Raw genomic sequence first — 22,795 nt, 5'->3', positions numbered from 1 at the left:
TAAATTGTCTCTGCTGCAGTTGATCTGCATACTGCTGAGAGGAGCCCTTCCCCCTGAATAATATCTCCCAGTATGTGCAATATGTGCCCTCATGTGAATGCAGAACAACTATAAAGAATCCAATTTTTGGCCTCTATCCTTTGTCAAAGGAGCTTAACGGGCAACCTCAGACAGCAGCTGATCAGATATTGTCAGTCAAAGTGAGAAAAACATGCCCCGCACTTCTTGATTTCGACTGGCATTGCACTTATGAGTCACATAAAAGAGCAGCGAAAGAGTGAGGGGCTGTGCTTAGTGTGTGCATATGTATGCATAAGGCTACGCTCAGCCTAAGCCGTCGCTTTTGCTGCGTATGGATCAGTATTCCTGACATGTGTTGCCCCTCTGCAGAATAAACAGCGATGGGGAGAAACAGCCCCTAACAGCCTCAGTACACACAGCCTTCCTCAGAAACTGCATGAAAATAGATGGCTTTGACATTATCAGCAAAGCCAGCTTGTCTCACATGCCTGCAGTGGAGGGGACAGGATGAGATCAACCGGTCTCTTCCATCCCCACCATAGCAGTGATTGAATGGGCTGTTTTTCATCACTGCATGTATCTCTTCCTTTATGGTGTTTCTGTATGATTGTTATTATTTACCATTGCGATTTCATACACGAACACATTGTAGAGAGGCGTGGAAAAGATTTAATTTCCAGTTTTTGCAAGAGCAATGATCCTTAACACTCAAGCTCTAATCAAAGTAGATAAGTACAAGTAGAGGCAATTGCACAGATATCAACCTGAGTGTGTAATACCTTAAGAATGAGAAGGGGATGGGTGAGGATAAGTGAGAAAAAGTCCATGAAATCAGTGGCAGTGCGGTGCATAGAAAAGTGAGAGAAATAGAATTAATTATCTCCTAACAAAAGCGATGTGATGTGCCGAGCAGGACCAATCTCCAGAGGGTTCAGCTTGGGCAGCTGTGATAGATAAAGAATAGAAGTAATGTTTTGTTCATGGCTAATTGATTTAATGTAGAACTGAATATTCAGGGATTGATGGCTAATGCAAACAATTGATTGGTAAAAGCATTTTCTTAGCTGTCCGTTGTGAGCCACCATTTTGGAGAAAAGTCAAAGCCCCTGCCTGCGTGAATCAACAAGACTGTCACGTCTGCCTGAGAAGTCACCACACACAGATCCAGAGATTGGACAGTGTGAGGATTTCTCTGAGCACAAAACATGAACGACACTGATTGTTTCTCTCCCTGTGTTTTCCCTTGATTTTCCTCACTTTTTTTTCTCCTTGGTGCTACAGGTGCCACTGCCCCCCACAGTTTGAGGGGCCAGACTGTCAGCAGACGAGGCTTAGTTTCCTTGGCAACGGCTATGCCTGGTTTCCCCCCATAAGGCCATGCTTTGATAGCCATCTTTCACTGGAGTTTATGACAGAGGAAGACGATGGACTGCTGCTATATGCCGGCCCGTTAGCCACTCTCCTGCCTGGGGATGCAGAGGATTACATAGCCATAGGTAAAGAATGAGTCTGTATAATTAGATGTTTGCCAAGGGGGCTGTTGTTATTACACTAAAACTTGGAGCTTAATTTTGTGCGTTTAATTACTGTTTGGTAGCTAATCAGATACTGTATATGAGGCAAATTTTGTTTGTTTGTATACTGCTGAGAAATATGAGCACTCACTCTCCTGACTTAAACAGTAAGGGCTTGATGTGTTGCTACACCAGCAACCCAATTTTACTGTTTAATTTACGGTTTGTGTAATACTTTGTCGTGTGCCGCAAGGAATTCTATTTTTGCTTACCCCTTGATTAAGCATCAGAGCAATGGTTCAGCTTTTAAACAGACTCTGTAGCAGGTAGACAGTCAGTGTCTTATTCAAGGACACGTCAGCAGGGTTTGTTCTTGCTGACACAAAGGCTCAAACCTCAATCCTGCAGGTGAAGGACAGTAGTTAAGATTTTATCTAACTGAACAGGCGATTAGGTGTAGTGATGGTTAGGTATAAGGTTTCATACATACAGTATCATATGAAGTATCATAAGGTGTCATAAGAATAATATTTCAGTGCACTGAAAACAAACTTTATAGAAACCTCATTATTGTAATGATGTATGTTACTTATCCATATAGCAGGTAGTGATGTCTTTTTAATTATCCGTGTTTTTCTTTGTCACATGAGCAGAACAAAATCGGTGATGAAAATTTGACTGATAAAGATACATGTGTAATTGTGTAAAAATGCTGGAAATGTTATGCCCCCAATAAATATCATAGAATATGATAAAAATCAGTCTAAATTGTGTATTGTTTATGGCAGTGCCTATAGCCATCATGTTGTAAATACTTGATATCTAGACACACTCACTCCTACCGACATACAGTTTCCAATTTCCATTCACTTTACCGAAATGACACAAAAACATTTCTTCTAATTTACCATTGGTAGTATCTTGCCATGCAGATAGTTTTAATTTTTTTGCTCAGGTTTCGAGATATCTGTCTCTCAGATTTCTGCCTCAACCCCAATATGATAAGAGTGAATTCAATTTCATTTGTGGGCCTCACACCATTTAAAAAATTAGATTTGAAAAGAAAAACATCATGCAGCAATATCCAGAAACGGTGTCATCATTACTCGAGTTCACCACAGAGCTCACTGCGAACAGTAATTTGGTTGGACCGATCCTTTAACGGTTTGCCGATTTCTATTTTACCATGTCTAACTATTTCCCATCCCCTTTTTTCTGGTGCTGTTCAGATTCCCTGCTATATTTCAGAATCCAGCTGTGTTGTATTTTTATTGTCATCTTCTCTTTTCTTCATTTTGTCTGGTGTGTTTGTTTTGAAGTGAGATGCTTTCATATGTCCCCTGGGTTTTTTTTTCCCCATGCCTATACTAACTACTTATTTGCATCTTGCCTGTTTTGTTTTGTTTTTTTTCTGCAATGCATTTCATCATAGTTTTTTCCGTCTGTGTAAGCAAGTTAAGTTGTTTTTTCTATACTACAAATCTGTAAGAGTTGTCTTTTGGGGGTACATAGTGTTAATTATGAACTCCCTTTTCCTCAGAGCTGATTGGTGGGACACCCAGTCTGAAAATTAACCACGGTTCTGGGACCCTGGTCCTCCAGTTAACAAATAACGTTGGGCTGGCTGACAGACGCTGGCATCGCCTTGATGTGAGGAGTAACAGTAAAGTAAGAGAAGTACATTTATGCTAGTGCCTTTACATTTCGCACTCTCTTTGTATGAAGAAGATGTATGTAGATTAGAATATGTGCTGTAACTTGTAGAGAGTGCTGGCTACAGTATACTCACATCCACACATGCAGCAATGATGACCTCTTTCCACTCTCACCCAATTTAAAGGAGGTGAGCTTCACTCTCGATCGATGTTCCAGTGCGATTGTCATGGAGACTGAAGGTGTGGACTCATGGGCAATGACAGAGGACCGCTCATCCTGTGAAATCCGAGGGGTCACACCCAACAGGGACAAGTAAGATCAATAATCAAATGAAACAAGTCTGACCAACACTGCACAGTATAAAAACAAGTGGCTCTTCTGAATCCTAAAGGGAGCCAATAAACCTCAGACTTCCAGTATTAGATCATGAGATGAATTGTATTTTTACATATGAATATATGTAAATAAATAAATTCATGTGGTTGCATTTGTTTTGAAGAACCCCTGTATTTATGGTTTAAGTAACCAACAATATGGGTTTAGAAATTCTCCAAAGATCCTTCTGGGGCTTCCCTGTGGTTGCAAACTACTAATCTACCAAGGTTTTCTTCCGATCGCCATTTTTAAAACTAAAAGCAAGCAAGGCTCATAGGGACAGTGTCTAAATGACCCATGCCCCCACAGGGGTAAACAATCCTCTATAGAGCAGAGTATTAGTAGTCACAGCAGCAGTTTGTAAATTGGTGAAAATTTGGAATAAAGTTGTTTATTTGTATAAAGACATGTAGAACCAAGGTATACTGAATTGAACTATGGTAAATAAAGGATCTTCTTGCATGTACAGTATGTTAACACGTACTGTGTAAGGACCCATATCCACTCTGAGGTTTCCAAGTAGGGAATGTTTGTTCTCACTTTTTTCAGGCACCAAACAATAGCTTCATTGTTAGGATTTGAAAGAATATGTTTGTTGTAACCTAGTAAGCTACTAGCAATTTGAAGCTGGATATTTATTTTTGTTCACTGTGTCCTGGCATGCAGTACTTACTTAGTAACATTCGTGCTTGTACTTGTTGTATTACTATTTGCATAAACTAATGTTAGCTATTGTTCAAGGAACTGTCATATTTTTTCATGTTAATGATGCAAAATTGACATAACAACATCAGCTACACAGTCATTGTCCTGCATTCTCTGGGAATGGGTGTTGAAAGATTAAATAAAACCTCAGAGCTGACGAGGGACCGTAAAATTTATATTATCACTTAAATTACATCCTTTTACAGCAAAGTTTGTCCTAACAATTAACAACACTTAGTTGGAGACACTAAATCCTATATTTCCTCAAAGAAATATTTTACAAAGTGAAATAGCCTATGCTCCCAGAATAGTCCCTCAACATAAAAAAAGAGTAATGTCTGTCCCTATTTTTTATTATAGAAACGTAGTCTTACACTTGGTTGAGTAAATAGTGTCTAAAATGGTGTTTATGAGAAAAGCTGCATAATTTCTTAGAATCAAATCAGATTGTGACTCAGACTGTTTTAGGCTCAGAGTGTTCAGTGTCTCAGTGGACCAGGCTGTCCTCTCTGGAGGGAAGAAACTGTTGAAAATCATCCAGTATAATCCAGCCAACCTTTCAGATGATGTTTCTGCAAATAGCCGGGTTTTGCTTTGCCACTGCTGAGTTTGTTTTTCCCCATCATGGACTCGGCCTACCGCTGTGTTCATTGTTTTGTGTTGTAATCAAGTTTATGAAGTTTAAAAATGTATATAAGTTCTTTATCACTGCTATTAATTTTAATGACTTCTACGTTTTTAAAACCTTTAAGAACCTTTTTACTGTGTCCTCTAGACTGTGATCACTGTTTCAGTTTCAACTTATTAGGTAATAAAAATAGTTATAGCATAAAATAGGGAATATGCTAGTTAACAAGCTAAAATGGACTTGTTTCATCTTGTTTGTGTAGTCAGAGTTGCTGTGCTGAATCAGTTTATGTTTTGATCATTTCAGGCAAATGCATCATGCATATATATCCAAAAGAAGGGAAAAAGAACAAGAATAAGATGTAATTTGTTCTCAGAAAGCAGTAATAGTGATGGAAGCCTCAGCAAGAAATGAATGAAACGCTGAATTTTAACCTTGATAGCTTATAAGGTGTGTGTGTGTTCCTTCTCTTCTGCCTGCATTTTGTGTTTCTTTATATTGAGCTTTCTGTTCTGAATTGTAACTGAGATCTTATATGGTGCGTTTTTCCTTTTCTTCTGCTCACATTCTTCTTCTCTGTTTAATTGTATACTGAGAGCTGCTTTTTCATTCCCAGGTATCTCAATGGAAGTCATGTGTTGCAGCTTGGAGGGGTCAGTAAGAACATATCATATGAATACCCACAACTGCAGCACAAACACTACACTGGATGTATAAGGAACCTACTTGTGGACAGCAAGGTAAAGTGTGGCGCAAGCACACACACATTGTCATGAGGCCTGTTTATGAGACTGGTTGCAGATGAATGGATTGGATGAATAGATTGTTATATTGTACCCCTTTACTCTTTACCTGTGTGGATGAGGGGCCACATAGGTGCCGGAGAACTATAAATTTTCCGTCCCGGTCAAATTCCCTCTCATCTCGTGTCATCTATGTCTGTGTCTCTGTAGTCAACATGTAGCTACAGGGAGTTTGCCAAGTGTGATTATTCCGTCCATTGTTTCTATACCTTTTATTGCAAATGTACAGTACATACTTGAGCCCAATCGTTTATAAAATGGACAGTGGTGGAAGAGTATTTAGATTATTTACTTAAGTAAGAGCAGTAATACCACGACATAAAACTACTTTGTTACAAATGATAGTCCTGCATCCAGAATGTACTTAAAGTAGATGCCCCGTGGAGAGTTCTTGCAAAACAGAGTTTCTGTTTACATTCAGTGTTTTCTCAACACAACACATTGTGTTTATCCATGAGGCCTAACTTTGTCAAAAGTGTATAGGGCACTTCCTTCCTCATAAAACATTTGCAAAGACAATTTTGAAACCTGCACTGTTTGTATCCATGTTTACTTGATAGCCATCTTCTTCCCTGCATTTTGTTGGTGCATCGCTTTGTTTCTTGGTCCATTACCGCCACCTGAATTAGTGGAATAACATGAAGTCAATGGCAGGAATGTGTATCGTGCGCATGTTTTTCATGCATGTGTGTCTCCATGCACTGTTTCCATTCTAGTATTAGATTTCCTGTTTACATCCCTCAAATAGAAGCAAGACAGTACTAATAGGGATTTCAAAATCCATTAGTGTTAATCTTTGTAATAATGCCCTGCAATTTTATGCGATAAGCATAAAATGGGAAGTTCTTGAAATGGTTCTTAGATACAGTTCTTGGGTAATTGTACTTGAACATGTACATGTGCTTTCTGCTGATGTAATAGAACATAGGTGTGTGTGTGTGTGTGTGTGTGTGTGTGTGTGTGTGTGTGTGTGTGTGTGTGTGTGTGTGTGTGTGTGTGTGTGTGTGTGTGTGTGTGTATAGAAGTTACTGTAAAACACTGCAGTGTCATCTTTGCAAAATAAGACTTAATACAGTTTTTTGTTGTGCTGTCCTGTTGCAAGTGCAATAACTTTTTTTCAACTTACTGTCATGATGTATAGAAGATTTTCAAAATGGATAATAGTACTCTAGTTTTTCCAGTTTGTTGAGGTGACATCTCTTATTTTGCACATCTCTTTGCTGCCTTCACACTTAAACTTCCCTGTGAGGGATCAGTGAAAATTTAGTTTGTTCTTATCTTAAAATTAATTATATTATTGTAAAAATAGCACTTTTCAGAAAAAATAATTAGGTTGCAATATATCAGTAAACTATCAGCAATCCGATACCAATTTATAGTATCTTACATTTAACAATAGGATATAATTTTCAATCTGCAATCAAATTTCCTTTCACTCATCTAATATGATTGTAAGGACAGAGACGTCCATCCCTTCATTTTCCTCTCTTCACTGAATTTTTCTCCTCTTCATATTTTTCTCCTCTTCTTCTTCCATTCAGCTATATGATTTTAGTTCCCCAGCTGAATCCTCTAACACTGCAACGGGCTGCTCTCTTATTGATGACCAATGCATCAACATGGAGCAACGTCCCTCCTGTGGCAAGAGGGGTCGCTGTCACGGCGAGTGGGCCTCCTTCAGCTGCCTTTGTGAGCCGGGCTTTACAGGGATACGGTGTGATCAAGGTAAGCGTAGAAAATTGCTTTTAATTGACCGTGAGATTTTCAGGGAAACAGTGAAATCTCTGTGGAGCTAGGGATTGTAAGCTTCACACAGTGCACAGACCAAAAAGGTGATGTGGGAAATTCAGTGTTCCAAAACGCCACTTTGCTGCTGTAGGAAGATAACCTCGCCTTACATAAAGAGCTTTGGCAGAACAGAACACGCTCGCTGTGATATCCGCGTGTATATCCCATATGACAGCTGAATTAATTGAACAAGCCTGTCTTGTGTGTTTTTGATTGACAAGTGGCTCCAGAGTTCTCCTTTGACGGCCGGAGCCACATTCAGTTCCAGCTATCGTGGTCCCTGCCTGCGCGACAGACGAGAGTCCAAGTTGCAGTCCGGACGCGTGCCGCCGGCGGTGTCATCCTCAGTCTGCTATCCCAGGAACAGAATGAATACCTACGTTTAGAGGTGAGTCATAACCAGTCATTCCCCTCCACCTTGACAGCTGATTGTCTTGTTTGTGAGCCTTGAAATGATGATTAGGGCCAAGACAACGATTGCTACAAATGCCTGTCAGCCTGAGTGAATAATATCAGGGTTGGAGACATATGGGTGGATACTGAGGGGGCTGGTGATTGACATATGTATGTTCTCAACAAGGTCCCTCGGTATGTCTGCAGAATGCTACTATTGAGTGGCTGCTGTTCTAAAAATTAGGCCTCCTTTATTCAAGGTTATTTCTGTCTCTGGTTAATGCTTCAAGCACAATTCAGTAGGGCAGGAAAGCAAACGTGTGCACTGCAATTCGAGGGCAGAGTGCTCTCAAGTGAAGGTCAGATCCCCTGCTCTGCACTTGAGGGTTTTGACACAGCTTGCTTTAAGTGGTAAGCTCAAAGTCATGTCTGCATGCATGCTGCTCGCTTTGCCACAACTGGGATGAAGTTGTGCTAACACAGTGCCTTTCTTCAGGAGACAAGTCTTCTTCATTTTGCCAAATCTTCACATAAGCATACCTCCACTCAGGAATGTGTCCTGCCTGACACATTCCTGAGTGGATACGAAACCAGTGTTTCTTGTCAAAGCCTTTTGTCTCATTGACTGTTAGGGTAAATCCGAACAGCACCTGGAAGTGTTAGGACTGTTACTTTTGGCTTACTCACAGGTCAGGTGTTTGCAGCGAATCTGTCTCCGTCGTGGTGTATTTCACACCCCTGGTCTGTCTTTGAAAACGTCTTGTCTTTCTGTTTGTGCTTGCTATTTGTTGGACGGCATTGTTTAAAGCATCAGCCTCGTCCCTTGTGCTTCTTTGGATCTTAACATAAATGAGGAAAAACAATCGTGTCCTCTTCCCTTGGGTCAGCCCCACAGTGAAAGAAAGAGGAAGGGGCTGTAGCCTTTACTGTATGTGAGCTATGAAGCCCCTCTCTGTGAAACCCTCTCCGGAGCTGAATTGGTGAGCTGTATAAAACATCTGATGTCTGTCCGCAGCAGCACGCTGAGGCATTTTCAGCCTTGTTGTCTCAAAGCTCTTAGAAACACTTAAACACAAGCCTGGTGTGTTTGCCGACAACAAGCCCTAATTTAAAAGACTGTCTCTTTTCCTTTTTTTTCTTAAGGGTAGATATGGAATAGAGTGCACACTAAATAAATAACCAGACTTTCACACAAAGGTTACTAGGGGCCAGCTGGGTATAAACAACATTCAGTTCTCTGAGGAGTATGGTGTCTCTGTGAAAAAGATTTATCTAATACAGCCTGTGAAGGAGTTTTTCGGGAGTGACTGGCCATCAACCCAAAAGAACAGTAAAACTCTAAAAACATAGCTTTTCATTTTTATTTTTTTGCATTAAATGTGATTTGAGTTTGAAAAGGTCTATAGAAATTGAGACTTGAGAAATTCACTTGAACATTTTGTTTTAATGTTGATTGTGTAGGTGTCTGGGGGCACCGCAGAAAGTTTATGTAAACTGATTTTTTTCCTGAGTATTGATTGAGTCCTTTGTCCTGAGCTCATTTTGTTGTGGACTCGAGGGCAGGATGAGGCAGTGGGGAGCGCACAGTCAGCTTTTACTACGTGTGTGTGTGTGTGTGTGTGTGTGTGTGTGTGTGTGTGTGTGTGTGTGTGTGTGTGTGTGTGTGTGTGTGTGTGTGTCCAGTGGGGGAGGTGTTTGAGATGCCCATGCTGAGAGAGCAATAGTTAATACAGTCTGGGCTGAATGTGAATTGTCTTGCCCCACTGTTTCCAATTAAGCTTTGGACATGTACAGGCTGTAGTTATGGGAACCCCTCATTGGTTGGGTCTTTTGTGTTCGCTCATCCTTAACTGCTGAGGGTAATTGTTGTTTCTTGTATACTTTCCCTTCGGGATGACTCTGGCTTCTGTCATGCAGTGATGTGTACACCAGCGCTGCAAAGTATCATGGCTAGAAAATTGCTGAATTAATTTTTACCATTGAAATTTTCGTGCCATTTTTCTGGCAAGCTTGACCACAGAGAGTCATTTCTGGGTAGTCACATTTCACAATTCTTGCCCTGCCCACAACGTTTGCTGCCTTTTCTTCACCACAGGATCTGGCATACTTCCTATAATGTTGTTCTGCTCAAGATCTGGTTTTGCCCATCAACAAAGCACAATATGGCAGGAGTCCAGGTCTGTCAGCTTAGAATTTGTGTCAGCCCACTTTACAATTTTATTCAGACAACTAAACCAGGCCTAATCCACATTAACACAATACAGTTAAAGCAGCTAATGACATACTGTAACAGACCAGCTTGTTTTACAGTAATGCAAAAGTCTCCAGGAGTAGAGTTTTGACGCCTCAAATGTGAAGCCCATCCACCTGATTACAATATCTTTTTTCACGATTCCCCTGTTTAAATGTCCAAATATCAAATCAGTGAAGCATTACTTTGTACCTCAGGTTATACAGGGTCTCCTGGCTGTTTTCTACAACCTCGGTGACGGCGACTACAACATCACACTCCCCTACCATCGCCTTGATGATGGAGAGTGGCATGAGGTGGAGCTGGATCGGTACGGCAGAGAGTTCACGTTGCTCCTGGACAGAGGGGGAGGACGGCGAGAGGTTACAGCCTCGCCGGGGCAGAGTCAGGAAATCATTATTGACCCCTCGGTGGTGATGATTGGAAACTCTTTTCCCTCAGGACACAACCGGAGCTTCCTTGGTGGGTGGCTACTTATCTATTTATAAAGAATGAATGATTGAATGAATTTATATTAAGATAAATGAGTGAATTCATGAATAGTTAGAAGAGTTAAAAAGTCAACTGATAATTGATGAATGAGTCAACAGGCTCATTTGTAAATTGATTAATTGGCAAACACATATCCAAAGGACCAGGATACCTGTTAAAAGTAATTGACACAGAAAGGCTTCAGTTTTACCTTTACCACTTAGTGGTACGTTTCACAACCTGGCCCAAAGGTGTTATGATCCCTAAGTTTCAAGCAGATGAGAGTAAGTGAGTCAGTGGCTCTGATCTGTATTAAAATGATGTGTTAGACACCATGCTTCCCACAGAGTGAGCAAACTAACCAGCAGAAAAAATACCCTGCAAAAAAAGAAGTCCGTCCTGACAGCATAGCCTCAGGCTGTTTGTGCGTTTGCGTGCCCGAGAGTGCACGCTGGTCTGCAGGTGTGTCGGCGAGTCGATTTATATGTGTCGATTCGTGTGTGTCTGTATTTGAGTTTGCACCTCTCCCATGGTATAAATGTGAATCCATAAAAGATTTAGCCCGAGGACTGGTGTTATAGTGTGTCTTTTGGCATTGTAAGCTCTGTAAAAAAAATTCTCCCCTCCTCTTTAATTTCTGTCTCCACCAGGCTGTTTGCGAGATGTAAGATTTAACAGCCGCTCCATCCCCCTGGATAGAGAGCACCATTTAGAGGGGCTTCAGGTTGTCACTTCGCAGGGCGTCTCCGTCGGCTGCTCTTCAGAAGCCTGCAGGAAACACCACTGCTCTCCTCCCTTGGTCTGCGTGGACCTCTGGAGACACCACGAGTGCAGGTGCTGTAAATATACACAATGTATGTTAATGAGGCCTTACAGGATACAAGCAAATACATCCAGAGACAAGGATGGCATACCACAGCTTGGCTAATAATAAAATTAGTAACACCAGCACTTAACTTGATAATTGTAATTGTACGGATTTATTACAGGGGGTAGACTGAAAACTGAAACTGCTACAGGTGGTTCACATTAGGTTGAATGCTATCTATTATCATTTGTCAGCCATAAAGTTCTGTCAATGGAATATAAACAAGGGCAGTCTGCACGTAGATGTACGAGATTTCAAAGCAACATGAGAAAAAAAAAAAAATCCAGTCTAGACAAATCATCTATGACCATGTTGCTGGTGCAGGATTCCAAAAATATCATACATCAAGGGAAACAGCCTGAATAATCTTGACATTATATTTCAAAGATGGACAAAATAGTTACCATAATGATAATAACAATGATACTAAGAATAAGGATAATAATACACTTTATTTTATACCATATTTTGTTCACAAACTGCATTACATTAAGAGTAATAAGCTAAAACAATTTAAAAACAGCAGATAAATTAAACAACGGTCAATATTTTAAACAAATCTAAAAAGAAGAGAGAAGTAAAGTAATAAAAATTACGAACAGTATATAGAGGGTTGTCAAATATTTACCCTGTAATTGGCATGTCTGTCCAACATTACAGAGTTTACATTGGTGATTAAATGGTTTCAAAATAAGTGTTTTTTTTTTAAAAAGCGGCTATAATTTATATTTTTATAATAACAATGTAACGTCAAATGACACTGTGACAGTGTGAAAGGGGTTTGTTTGTACTGATGAACCTGCCGAGAATTATCAGCTGGAGTCTGGGACTTTCCTTGACTTTACGGAGCTTTATCGTGAGTTTCAGCGCATTGTTTAACTTTCCAGCTGCAACTTTACTTCGCTAGTACCACTTTTTTTGGGCCACAGCAGGCATCTGTTTTTCGTGAGAAAGCTAATTAATATCTTATTACATGTCTTATTGCATATGACCTGATAACATTTGCTGATGGGTTAATAAAAAGTGAGAAACCCATTGATATTTATTAAGGATTTACCTACCTTTACTATATCATATCATCTATATCAAGCATTACAGTACATACAGATATATAAAAAGGAGGCACATATAGATGAAAATGAAACATGATTTCATTTATGCAGATCATGCAGTACTTGCATAGCATATGTCAGTACATCTCAGTGTATTTAATGGTTTGATGAGTTTCCTGCAACACTCTTGAAATCAAAGTGTCCACCAGATGGCAGCTAGGCTGAGATCAGCGCAGTTATACTGTGTGTCAAATAGTGTGTCAACCTCAGAGGATAGTGTCTAACATCAGCTACTGTCAGAGTCTCAGGTGCCCCTTTAAACTCTGCAGGACCACTAAGTCTGTGATTCCAAGACTCCGAACCATTGGCGGGACTTTTCACTGCGGTTGGATAACCATATTCTGTGATTACAGTACAGCCTCAGGATACAAAGCACTAAGAGAAGCAGGGGCAGGGGTGAATGATATTCAGGGGATATTTTCGACAAATATACTGAGGGACTAGTATTGCAAAGCCAATCTTAGCTTCTCGGTTTCTTTTTCTTACAATACAGTCGACACTCTGTAACCTTCAAAGAGCATATCTTTGAATCTGATAAAAGAGGTGTAACTCCTGAGGGATTTATTTTTACACTGTCAGCGTAGGTTTCATAGCTCTGTAGAATTCAGTCTCCCTTTTATCTGACAGCTTCCCAAGTGTCTCTTGTCTTTGCTTTACACTACTGCCTCTTCTCTGCACAGGTGCCCTCCAGGCCACCTAACCAAAGAGAGCTCCGTGGGCAAAGAGTGTGTCTACACACTGTGTGCCAGCCGGCCGTGTCGCCACGGCACCTGTGTGGCTCACTCTCCGTCCCGCTACTCGTGCCACTGCAGCGAGGGCTACCGGGGACGGCACTGCGAGGTGACGCTCGCCATGTTTCACAACGAGGACAGCAACAGCCTCAGCCTGAGCTCCATGTTTGCTATCAGCATCTGTGTCATGGCCTTTCTAGGTAGCTATGTCGACTATGTCCTCTTCTACCTGTGGTAACAACACTGTCATCCTCTCCACCGCATGTTTTTTAAAGGCTTTTGTATGTTTTAGTCTGCCTATTTATTTATTTTTTCATCTTTAATACACTGAATTTCATCCTGTTGGTTTTTTTTTTGTCATCCTCATGGTATAATTCTTGCATTTTGTTTGGTTTTATCTGTAACATCTACTGTTTTATTTGTTTTCCACCCCTGTTTGGTTCTGTGAAATCTACTCGTACACATATCTTGTAGCTGTATTGCTCTCTTGAGTGCTGCCAGGAAGTGATTGCTCCATGCAGCAAGTTTCACCTCCTTCACCTCCATGGGAGGCTGGTGGAGACAAGAAACAAATATCTGCACTGGAAGAGAAGCAGGGAGGAAAACATTGTATGTCTTAATTTATGATTCACGGGGAAGCCGTAAAAGTCCCTGCAGAATCGGGCAATTTCTCTATGTGTTTTTCTATATTTCTCATCACTTCTGTGTCCTCTGTCTCTTCTAATGTTACGCTGTGACTTCAGAAGTCAATTTCAGTCTCGGCCTTACTTTTTATCTGTCCAAGTTATTTTATATCCCACCATCCACTCATTTTACTCCCTTAATGTCTTTTGCCTTTCCTTCCACATTTTTTGTGTACAGACTCTGTTTTCCCATTTCAACCTAAATGTGGCTATATTGTGTGCTTTAATCTTATGTATAATGTTTGGAGCTTTAACTAAGGCTCTCACACTTAAGCTCCAAATTATAATTTTACATTAATTCTAACTAAGGGTTGCGTTCAGGTTAAGGCCTGTCATAAAGTTTATTTATCAAAATCAGTCTCACTTTTAAGGTTAGGGCTTACACTCAAGGGATTGTAGGTTAATAGGATAGTAGGATAGTTTAGATTTGACAGTGTTGTGAGTTACTCTCTCATAGTTATAGTAATAGTAGTAGAGCTAGATTGAAATGCATGGGCCAAGATACCTGGGGTCAGATATCTGGAAGCGAGCAGCATGTAAGAAAAAAGAAGAGAACAGTAGCAAACAGGCTCATTTACAATCATTTACTACTCACAACAGAAAACAGCACTTGTTGTGTCTCCTCTCAAAACCTAAAGCTTGGAGAAATTATTTTGTTCATTGTGTATTTTAAGATGTGAAAGCATGATTGCTGGAAAAAAAAATGCACCAGCTTGCTGTTTAAAAAAAAATTAAAAAGCCCCCCCATATGGAGGTGGTCCTTTTGATATTAAATGGTTTGAATGTTTCCTAAAAAAAGAAAAAATATTCACAATCTTTAAATTACACATAACTTATTTATGATTTTTTTTAGAGGAATTTCTTTGTTGATATTTTTGCCGTGTATTTCCAAATTGTCAAATTTCAAGACTGAAAGGACTTGAGCTTGAGCAAGGTTTTGAGCTTGGTAACAATGCAATGTTTGAGATAATCTAGTGGCTCTTGAAAGGCTTTAATGAGCATAGGTTGTACCCATTATGGAGCGTATAAACCTGCAATTTATGTGGAAACTTAAAATCAGTCTAATTAGTAACCTCTGATCATAAGTTCCTTACTAATGTAAATATTAAGTATAAATTCAAAAGCGAAATCAGCTATTTTTGTTTGAAAAAGTAACTTCCTCTGAATGCCCATAATGTAATACATACCCAGTAAGTTGACAAAATTTGCAGTACTCTGTATGTAATAGCCTCTTGAATTATTGACCATTTAGATTACATCTAAGGCATTACATTTGACTGAGACTGTGGTTTTGAGTAGAGACAGACAGATACTGTTTTTTTTGGGGGGCCGATATTCTGATATCGATATATCGGCCGATGTTCTTTATGTGTGTGTTTGTGTGTGTGTTTGTGTGTGTGTGTGTGTGTGTGTGTGTGTGTGTGTGTACATATATATATATATATATATATATATATTCATACTGTATATATACTGTATATGTTAGAGTTATATTGAAAAGGGAAAATGATGGGGTCATTGTTTATTAGCTTTCCAGCAACGTTTTTCACAAACTAGTTAGCAGCTTACCCTGAAGACACCACTCCACTCTGCACCACCCTCTGCTCAGCTGTGATGCATACTCTGCTTCATGTGTGGCAGACGGTGCTGTGAGTATTGTAGACAGTGGAGTTGGAGCACACTCTGCTGGTCAAACTGTGTGATTACAGTATTTCTAAATCATCTTATTCAGCTTTATGTTCTTTAAAAAAGGTTTTCTTTTCAGCGCATATCAGATGACATGTATGCCGATACGGATATATCTATGGTAGGCCAATGTCGGCTGATAGAATCGCCCAATCGATATATCCATCGGCTCTAGTTTTTAGCCCTGGTCAGCACTTCTAAAGACATTTAAGGTATTTGAAAAATTAAAAATAATAATTAAAATAATAATTATTTGTTGTATATCTTGTGACGAAATGTTAAACTAACCACAGCATGCAGTCAGCACAAAACAGGCCAAGGTGAGAGGGTTGTATTCCTTCTTTGTGGGCAAAAAGGCTAGCAGTAACCAATTCAAACTGTGATATATAAGAACACTGATAAGTGTATAAGAGTATATAAGAATACAGTTCACAAAATTATATAAAGTATATATAAAAATCAAATGAAAGCATGTTAAAATGCAAATTTTTGTAAAATATTTATAATAAGTAAAAACTGAATTGCTATGCCTTGGTTGTGGGAGTTTGCGGGCCTTCATTGAAAAAAATCCTTTGAAGACTTCAACTTGATGAAGATCAAGTAGGTCAAGATCATGATCTAAGGCTGTATTCTGACATATAAGAGGTCATAGGTTCAGAAATGTATACCAGAGCCCGGCCATTGACTGCTTTGTAGGTGAAGATTACAATCCTAAATTCAGTAAGTATAAGTTGAGGGTCATGTGGTCTCGTCATCATGCCTGTTGTGAGCTGAGTTTTGAGTGTTATGACTGATGTATGAGTACATAGTGTTATTCAAGCAAGAACGTATGAACACATGGATGGCATTTTTCATGTATGCAGTTGTTGAAAAAATTTGGGGATTTTGGATTCCAAAAAATATTAAAAAAGAAAAAGTCAGTCTTGCTTTTGTTTAGGTGCAGAAAGTTTTGGTACATCCACCGTTTACAGTCAGCAAGACAAGTTTTCAGAGAGACGGGTCATTTGGCTTTACAGATTGTACAACTATGTATGAAATATGTAAAACTGTAAAGAAATATTATACGTTTATACTATGTAACCATTTGGGAACATAAACAAACTAAACTAATAGAGCCTAAAATTGAACCCTGAGGAACACCACAAGGATATTTTCAGATGAAGAATTTTTTTTATTTTTTTATTATTATTTTTTTTAATTTCTTAAATTTCTGATCAATTAATCAACTCAATGTTTCGGCTCTAGACTTGAACCTGTCAAGTGCTGATGACACCAGCCCACTTGTGTAAACAGTCTAATAAAATTGCACAGTTGATGGTGTTATAAGCTGTGTTAAGATCTAATTGGATTAAGATTCAATATAAACCAAACATCTGCTGCCAGCATTGCTTTTTAAATGACAATGCATTGATATCGCTACACAAAACACCACTCCTGTGTCAAAAAGAAAGAGCTATCCCTTTAATTCATTGTTAAGGCTCAGAAAAGAGATGAGTTTATTGTGTTAGTTTTACGGATTGTAGCTGAGGAAATTAAATTTTGCTCATCCCCACAAAGATAGACAAACGTGTGTGTGCATGTGTATGAGTGGCTTGCATGTTGTCGCACTCACTACACTCTGCAGGGCCACATCGCTGTTTATGAGTCTCTCCTTCAGAGACAGGCTTATAAAACGCTTGGGCAATTCAATACACTGTCCCTGCCTTTATAACTGACTCAACATTCCCTCCAGGGCATGTGGCTAGTATTGGGACATCGGTTATTCTGACACTTGAGAGTGAAACATATAAAATGGTCTTCAATATTTGATAATGAATTCAAAGATGATAGAGTGTGGCCTTAGCATCATTCATGAAAATCCATGTGTTGCTTGCATGCTAACTAAAAGACGGTGCAGCCCATTTGAAATAGCTTGCCTGCTGTCTCTCATTTATATTCAAGGCTCAAACCTCTCACCTCAACAAGAATCAGACACTGTTCTATAATATAATTCAGATTTAAAAGAGGTGACTGTACATTTTCACCCCTTTTATTTAAATAAAATAAGCTAAATAAATCATTTTATTAAACTTAAAGCAAAAAGAGCAACCAGTTTTACCTCATGATGAACAGTCTTGAATGTGGAAATGAAATTAATCCAGTGGTCAGGTTTAATGAACAGCTGGTAATACAGTATGGAGTTGTTCAATGATGACCCTCATCACCACAAGAACCACAACCATAATTAAACACTCACACTCTGCACACTTGCTGCACTTAGCGAGTGTGCAGCTGGCTGGGCGCTAAATTAAAGGGGGAGTCCTACTCTGCCTCAAAATGCATTAAAAGTTAAAACGATCATCCATTATTAAGTTTTACATAAGCCATCACAGGCCAACCAGAATGGGAGTTTGAGCGGGAGCTATTGACAGAGCCAGATGAGCTGATGTCTGACCAAGCCTCATTAGTCCGGCATCAAATCTGACATTCTGTTTGTGAAGAATGGAAGAAATTAGCCTCCCATATGGGCTTTGGGATGCCGAGCGATCATGTAAAGTGTCTGTTCTTTTTGTTCCCTGAGAGATTTATAAATAAATTATTTTTTCAACTCTTCCCCATCTCTCACCTGTCTCTCTTCCTTCTGTTCCTTCATCAGTTTTCTTTCCTCCCAAACATTCCCTTGATGTTTCATCTGCCTCATTTTCTCTCATTGAGCTCAGACTTGAGCTACAGTGAAAGGGTTAAGTGTTTTGATCAAGTGATGTTGTAGCTGTTTACTTGACACTCATTCATAATGCAGACTCCGGACCAGGCTAACATCATAATACCCTGTTCATAGTAATGGTTAGAGGGCAAAGCGGCAGCAGCAGTATGGACTGATGAAAGACTGCGATGCTTGTTCTCCACCCTGGGTGATATTGATCTCTCTAGAAAGTAGCTGCGCACGCGCACACACACGCACGCACGCACGCACACACACACACACACACACACACACAAACACACACAGACAAATAAAAACCAGAGAGTGAGTGAGTGTGTATTTACCATTGCCTAATTGTGTGTGTGGTTGAAAGGTTATGCTTCACCCCCTCTGCGCTGTGTTTCTAACTCCTCCTCTACAGAGATGCGTTTAATACCAGCTCAGGTGATGTTGTGGGTTGAGGTGAGCACAGGCCTGCGGGCAGCACCTCGGAGCAGGCAGTTTTGGAGATGAGGAGGAGAGCCGGCGTCTGTTTGGCACCGGGCCTCATTGAGATTCTGGTGTTCTGGACGCAGCGGTGAAGGAGCTGGGTCAGCTCATCAATACCGCTCACCCCTCCAGCCCATACTGAGGAGCGAGGGGGGGAAGCATACAATCTCTCTGTTTCTATCTGATATGAGAGCAGCATATAAATAGAAAAGTTTAGCGGCTGAGGTGTTGAAAGATATTCCAGGCAATGAATAAATAGAGATGATGATGTTTAATTGAGATAACGTTTGTTTTTGGCAGAGATTAGCTCTCGGGCAGTTCTTTTTCCTGTCTTTGTTTATGAGCGCCTGCCCGCTAGTGTGACCCCAAAGAACCAAGTCGGTCCGTTATTCTCTTTCAAAGCAGTTACTTTAAAAATCTAGACTAATATGATTACCCCGCATTTCTTAGAAGAGTTCCAATTAAATGGATGCTTAGAACACAGCATATAAACTATTCTAGTTGAATCGGATCCCATCTAGTGTAAGAGATGAAAGCAGAGGCCAGAGAGGGGCTGAAAAATAGGAACAGTGAGAGACTTAATGAGCGAGGACGACAAGAGGAAAGACAGAGTAGAGTTCAAATATAGAGGGACAAAAAAAAAATAGAATTACAGAGATAAAAAAGAAAGTGAGTCAAAGTCTGAACCTGTAAAAACAGATGGCAAGGAAGACAAAAACAGAAAGTGGGAGGGCAGATGAGAGAAAAATACTGGTTGAGATTAATGGACTTTAAAGGTCAGTCCAGCATGTTGTATAATTCAGCACACAATAGCTGTGATTGATGCGTATGCTTTAGGACCTTTCCCTGCACAGCTCCTGCAGCATTCCTCTCCACGTTCAGATGAGCCATTGAGGCTTTGAGTTTAAGCTGGGAAGAGTAAAAATTCAGTTAATAGGTTTCCAAGGAACTGCGGTCTTTGATAAGACAGGAAACAGGGAGGCAACATCAAAGGGGATAGGTGGAGAGGTGGTGCTTCTGTTTCCATTTTCTGTGTGTTCCAATAGTATGTCCTAACTGTACTGTCAGTGCAACTAATAGGTCTTACTGGACAAATCAGTGTGATGGAAAATCCATTTACGGTCAAATATTAGGCCGCATTACCTGTTTGTTCAGAAGGATGATGGTTGGCTGTTACATTGCGTTCGATGAAAAATGCACATATTCTCATTGTACAGCCAGTGTGGTATCCACTAGTGTTTCGCTGCCAGATCCTCACTTTCCGCTCACGTTGCCGGTTTCGTTTACGCCCGCGGAGATGTTTTTTTTTCCTGCCCGGAATCTCAATAGTGAGCGTGCCCCCCCCCCCCCCCTGCTTTGTTAACCTGCTCTCTGGCACCCCTCAGTGTTGATGCTGGGCCTGTTTCTCTACTCCTGCTGGAGGAGGCACAAGGGCCTGAAGGAGGGCGTGTACCACGTGTCTGCGCACCACGGCGAGTGGGAGGACATCCGGGAGAATGTGCTCAACTACGACGAGGAAGGCGGAGGGGAGCAGGACCAGGTAAACGTTACACGCCTGCGGACCTTCGGCCAGGCAGGCGGAGGTCAGCGGATGTGCACAACGGCGCAAACGTGGCACCTGTTGGTGGTCCCGTTTCCGTCGTCCCGCTGTGTTTCAGACTATTTTGAGACGTTTCGAAGGGATAGAGTGATACAAATGAGGCCAGCAACTAAACCGACAAACATTTCAATGAACATTTGTTGGAGAATGTGTTTGTCGGGGCCTTGAAATGAAAACCAAATATTAGTTCCCTGGAGGTCTGTGAATGTGAGTCCATTAGCTGGAAATCAGCAAGTAGACACCAAAAGCTGTTGAGGCTTCTGTTTTATTAGTGCTGGTAGTAATAGCCCCCACTCATTCTTTCCCGTGTAGTCAGACAATTAATTAGTTAGCTAATCAATGGAGCTGTTGTTGCCAAAATCTTTTCCTACATTGAGGATCTTCGTCTTCGTCCTTGGAGCAGGGTCTTTTGCTAGCAGAGGCATTAGCTGGGCTACGCCACGCTGAGCACCGATTGGTGTCATGTGGCAATGTTGCTTTTCATTATTTCTTAAACCCCTACAAAGATTACACGGGAGCAAAAACACTCTCTTTTCTTCTCTTCTGTCCTTTCTTCCCCTCCCTCTGTTGGCCTCTAAGAACGCCTTTAACATGGTGGAGCTGCAGCGCTCCCTCCAGCCCAGCCCGGCCCAGTCCCTCCGCTACAGCTATCCACACAGCATCCTCTCCTACCCGCAGACGAAGCTTCCCCAGGACAGCAACAAGAAGGGGGTGTCCACCGGGAACGGCAGCGCTGCCATCGCCCTGCGTCTGGCCACCCCCCCCTCGGAGGCGGAAACCCTGCCCTCCCCTCTGACCTTCCGCCGCTCCCAGAAAACCCTCTCCTTCTCCAGCCAGGACCTAGCCCGCTACCTGTGCGAGGTCATCAGGGACATGGAGCACCCGGGGGAGCTCGGCACCATGACCACGCCGCGCCGTCCCCCCGGAAAAGATCGCGGCCTGGCATCCGTGCGCTCCCTCAGTGCATCTCAGGGTTCAGAGGTCAGGCTTCAGGGGGCCCAGGGCACCCGGCTGGACAGGTTCAAAACCCTCCGGGCTGTGGTCTGCGATTTGAGAGGAGACTCCAAGACTCCGGAGGGCCCGAGAGACAAACTGAAGGAGAGCAGAGGGCAGCTGAACTGCGAGAAGAGTGGGTGAGGCTGCACTCGGAGAAAATTGAACTGAGGGTTGCAGAAAAGCAACGCTAATCAGAGGGAGATGGTGGAATTCCAAAGGGAGATAATTAAATGTGAAATACTCTGAGACTGGGAGGTTGCCCAGGGTCTATGTGAATTCTGCTATAAATGTACTGTATTGATGAAACTCTGAACACTTAAGTTCTTTGATATAAAAGATGTTTACCAATGAATGATCAGATGTGACGTATTGTTTACTTGGCATTGCACTGTACAGTATTTACTCCACAGAAAGCACTTTTTGGAAGCGCCCTGTGTCTAAACTACTCATGTCATAAAACTCATACGAGTAATGTCTGCAAGTAAGATGGCAAATGAGTTTCCTGTGAGAGAACTGGATTCTTTTTTGCTGTTGATGAATCATGAAATTGTTTATGTGACAAAATGGTTTTGTTCCATTTGTATTATCTATTTCCTTTTAAATAAATGAGTATCTTTGATAATATTTCAAGCTTGGTCTTGTTCAAACACCAGTTCGCATTAATGATTGTCAAATCTCCTGTTTTTGAAGTTCAAGACAACTTTAATCATCAAATGTTGGTCAGGCTTTTTTTTTTTTTTTCTTCTGGTCAGCAGACACAAAGTAAAGTAAGATGTTCTTTCTTATTATCTAACTGCCTACCCATGAATTATCCATCTGCGTATTTCAACTTTATTTGTCTTTATTCCTGGCAGTGATGAGGATGAAAACAGTCACGACTAAGAAATAAAGTGGAACAGCTGTTCTTGTCTTATTCACCTAACTATTACCAGCAACAAAGCTCTGATGAGAAGAACAAAGTCAATTTCAGGATTAATCATTCATGTCCAGAGCCTGTAGCCTCCTGACCTGAGCGCCTGGGAGTCTCCAGTATGAACTCCAAAGCATGGAGGTCCCAGCAGGCCGCCCTACACCATACTTAATTGCCCAGCATTACTGGAGTTAAACAGCTGTGACACAGGAGCCATCCGCTGGGGAAGCACACAGAGCGGGTGCATGCAGCTGATGGTCCTGATGTCTGTATCCGATCCATCTACACACCTACATAATGCAGCATGCTGAGAGATAGAAGAGGCAACGAGGAGTGGTTTCAACTCCCTGTGGGTCTTTAAGGAGCCGCAAGTATTTCCTGTTCATGAGTCCGGTTGTCGAGTACATATGAAATCTCTGCGTGAGCCTGAGG

At 41.0% G+C, this 22,795-nt stretch overlaps 1 protein-coding gene across 1 annotated transcript in view; it reads left to right on the top strand.

Annotated features, from left to right (window-relative positions):
• The window catches only part of LOC120792724 (neural-cadherin-like), an 82,171-nt gene extending 60,094 nt beyond the window's left edge, over positions 1–22,077 (top strand). Inside the window, exons 23-33 of the mRNA XM_040132013.1 lie at positions 1,303–1,517; positions 3,076–3,203; positions 3,376–3,503; positions 5,516–5,639; positions 7,244–7,427; positions 7,712–7,878; positions 10,332–10,596; positions 11,256–11,439; positions 13,266–13,516; positions 20,243–20,397; positions 21,037–22,077. Of these exons, the coding sequence (XP_039987947.1) occupies positions 1,303–1,517; positions 3,076–3,203; positions 3,376–3,503; positions 5,516–5,639; positions 7,244–7,427; positions 7,712–7,878; positions 10,332–10,596; positions 11,256–11,439; positions 13,266–13,516; positions 20,243–20,397; positions 21,037–21,594 (2,359 nt within the window). The 3' untranslated portion in view covers positions 21,595–22,077. The remainder of the gene's footprint in view (positions 1–1,302; positions 1,518–3,075; positions 3,204–3,375; positions 3,504–5,515; positions 5,640–7,243; positions 7,428–7,711; positions 7,879–10,331; positions 10,597–11,255; positions 11,440–13,265; positions 13,517–20,242; positions 20,398–21,036) is intronic.
• The last annotated feature ends 718 nt before the right edge of the window (positions 22,078–22,795 follow it).

This window comes from Xiphias gladius, chromosome 8, assembly GCF_016859285.1.
Source record: "Xiphias gladius isolate SHS-SW01 ecotype Sanya breed wild chromosome 8, ASM1685928v1, whole genome shotgun sequence".
Classification (NCBI taxonomy): Eukaryota; Metazoa; Chordata; class Actinopteri; order Istiophoriformes; family Xiphiidae; genus Xiphias; species Xiphias gladius.
Note: the sequence above shows the minus strand (reverse complement) of the source record. Positions and strands in the feature narration are given on the sequence as shown.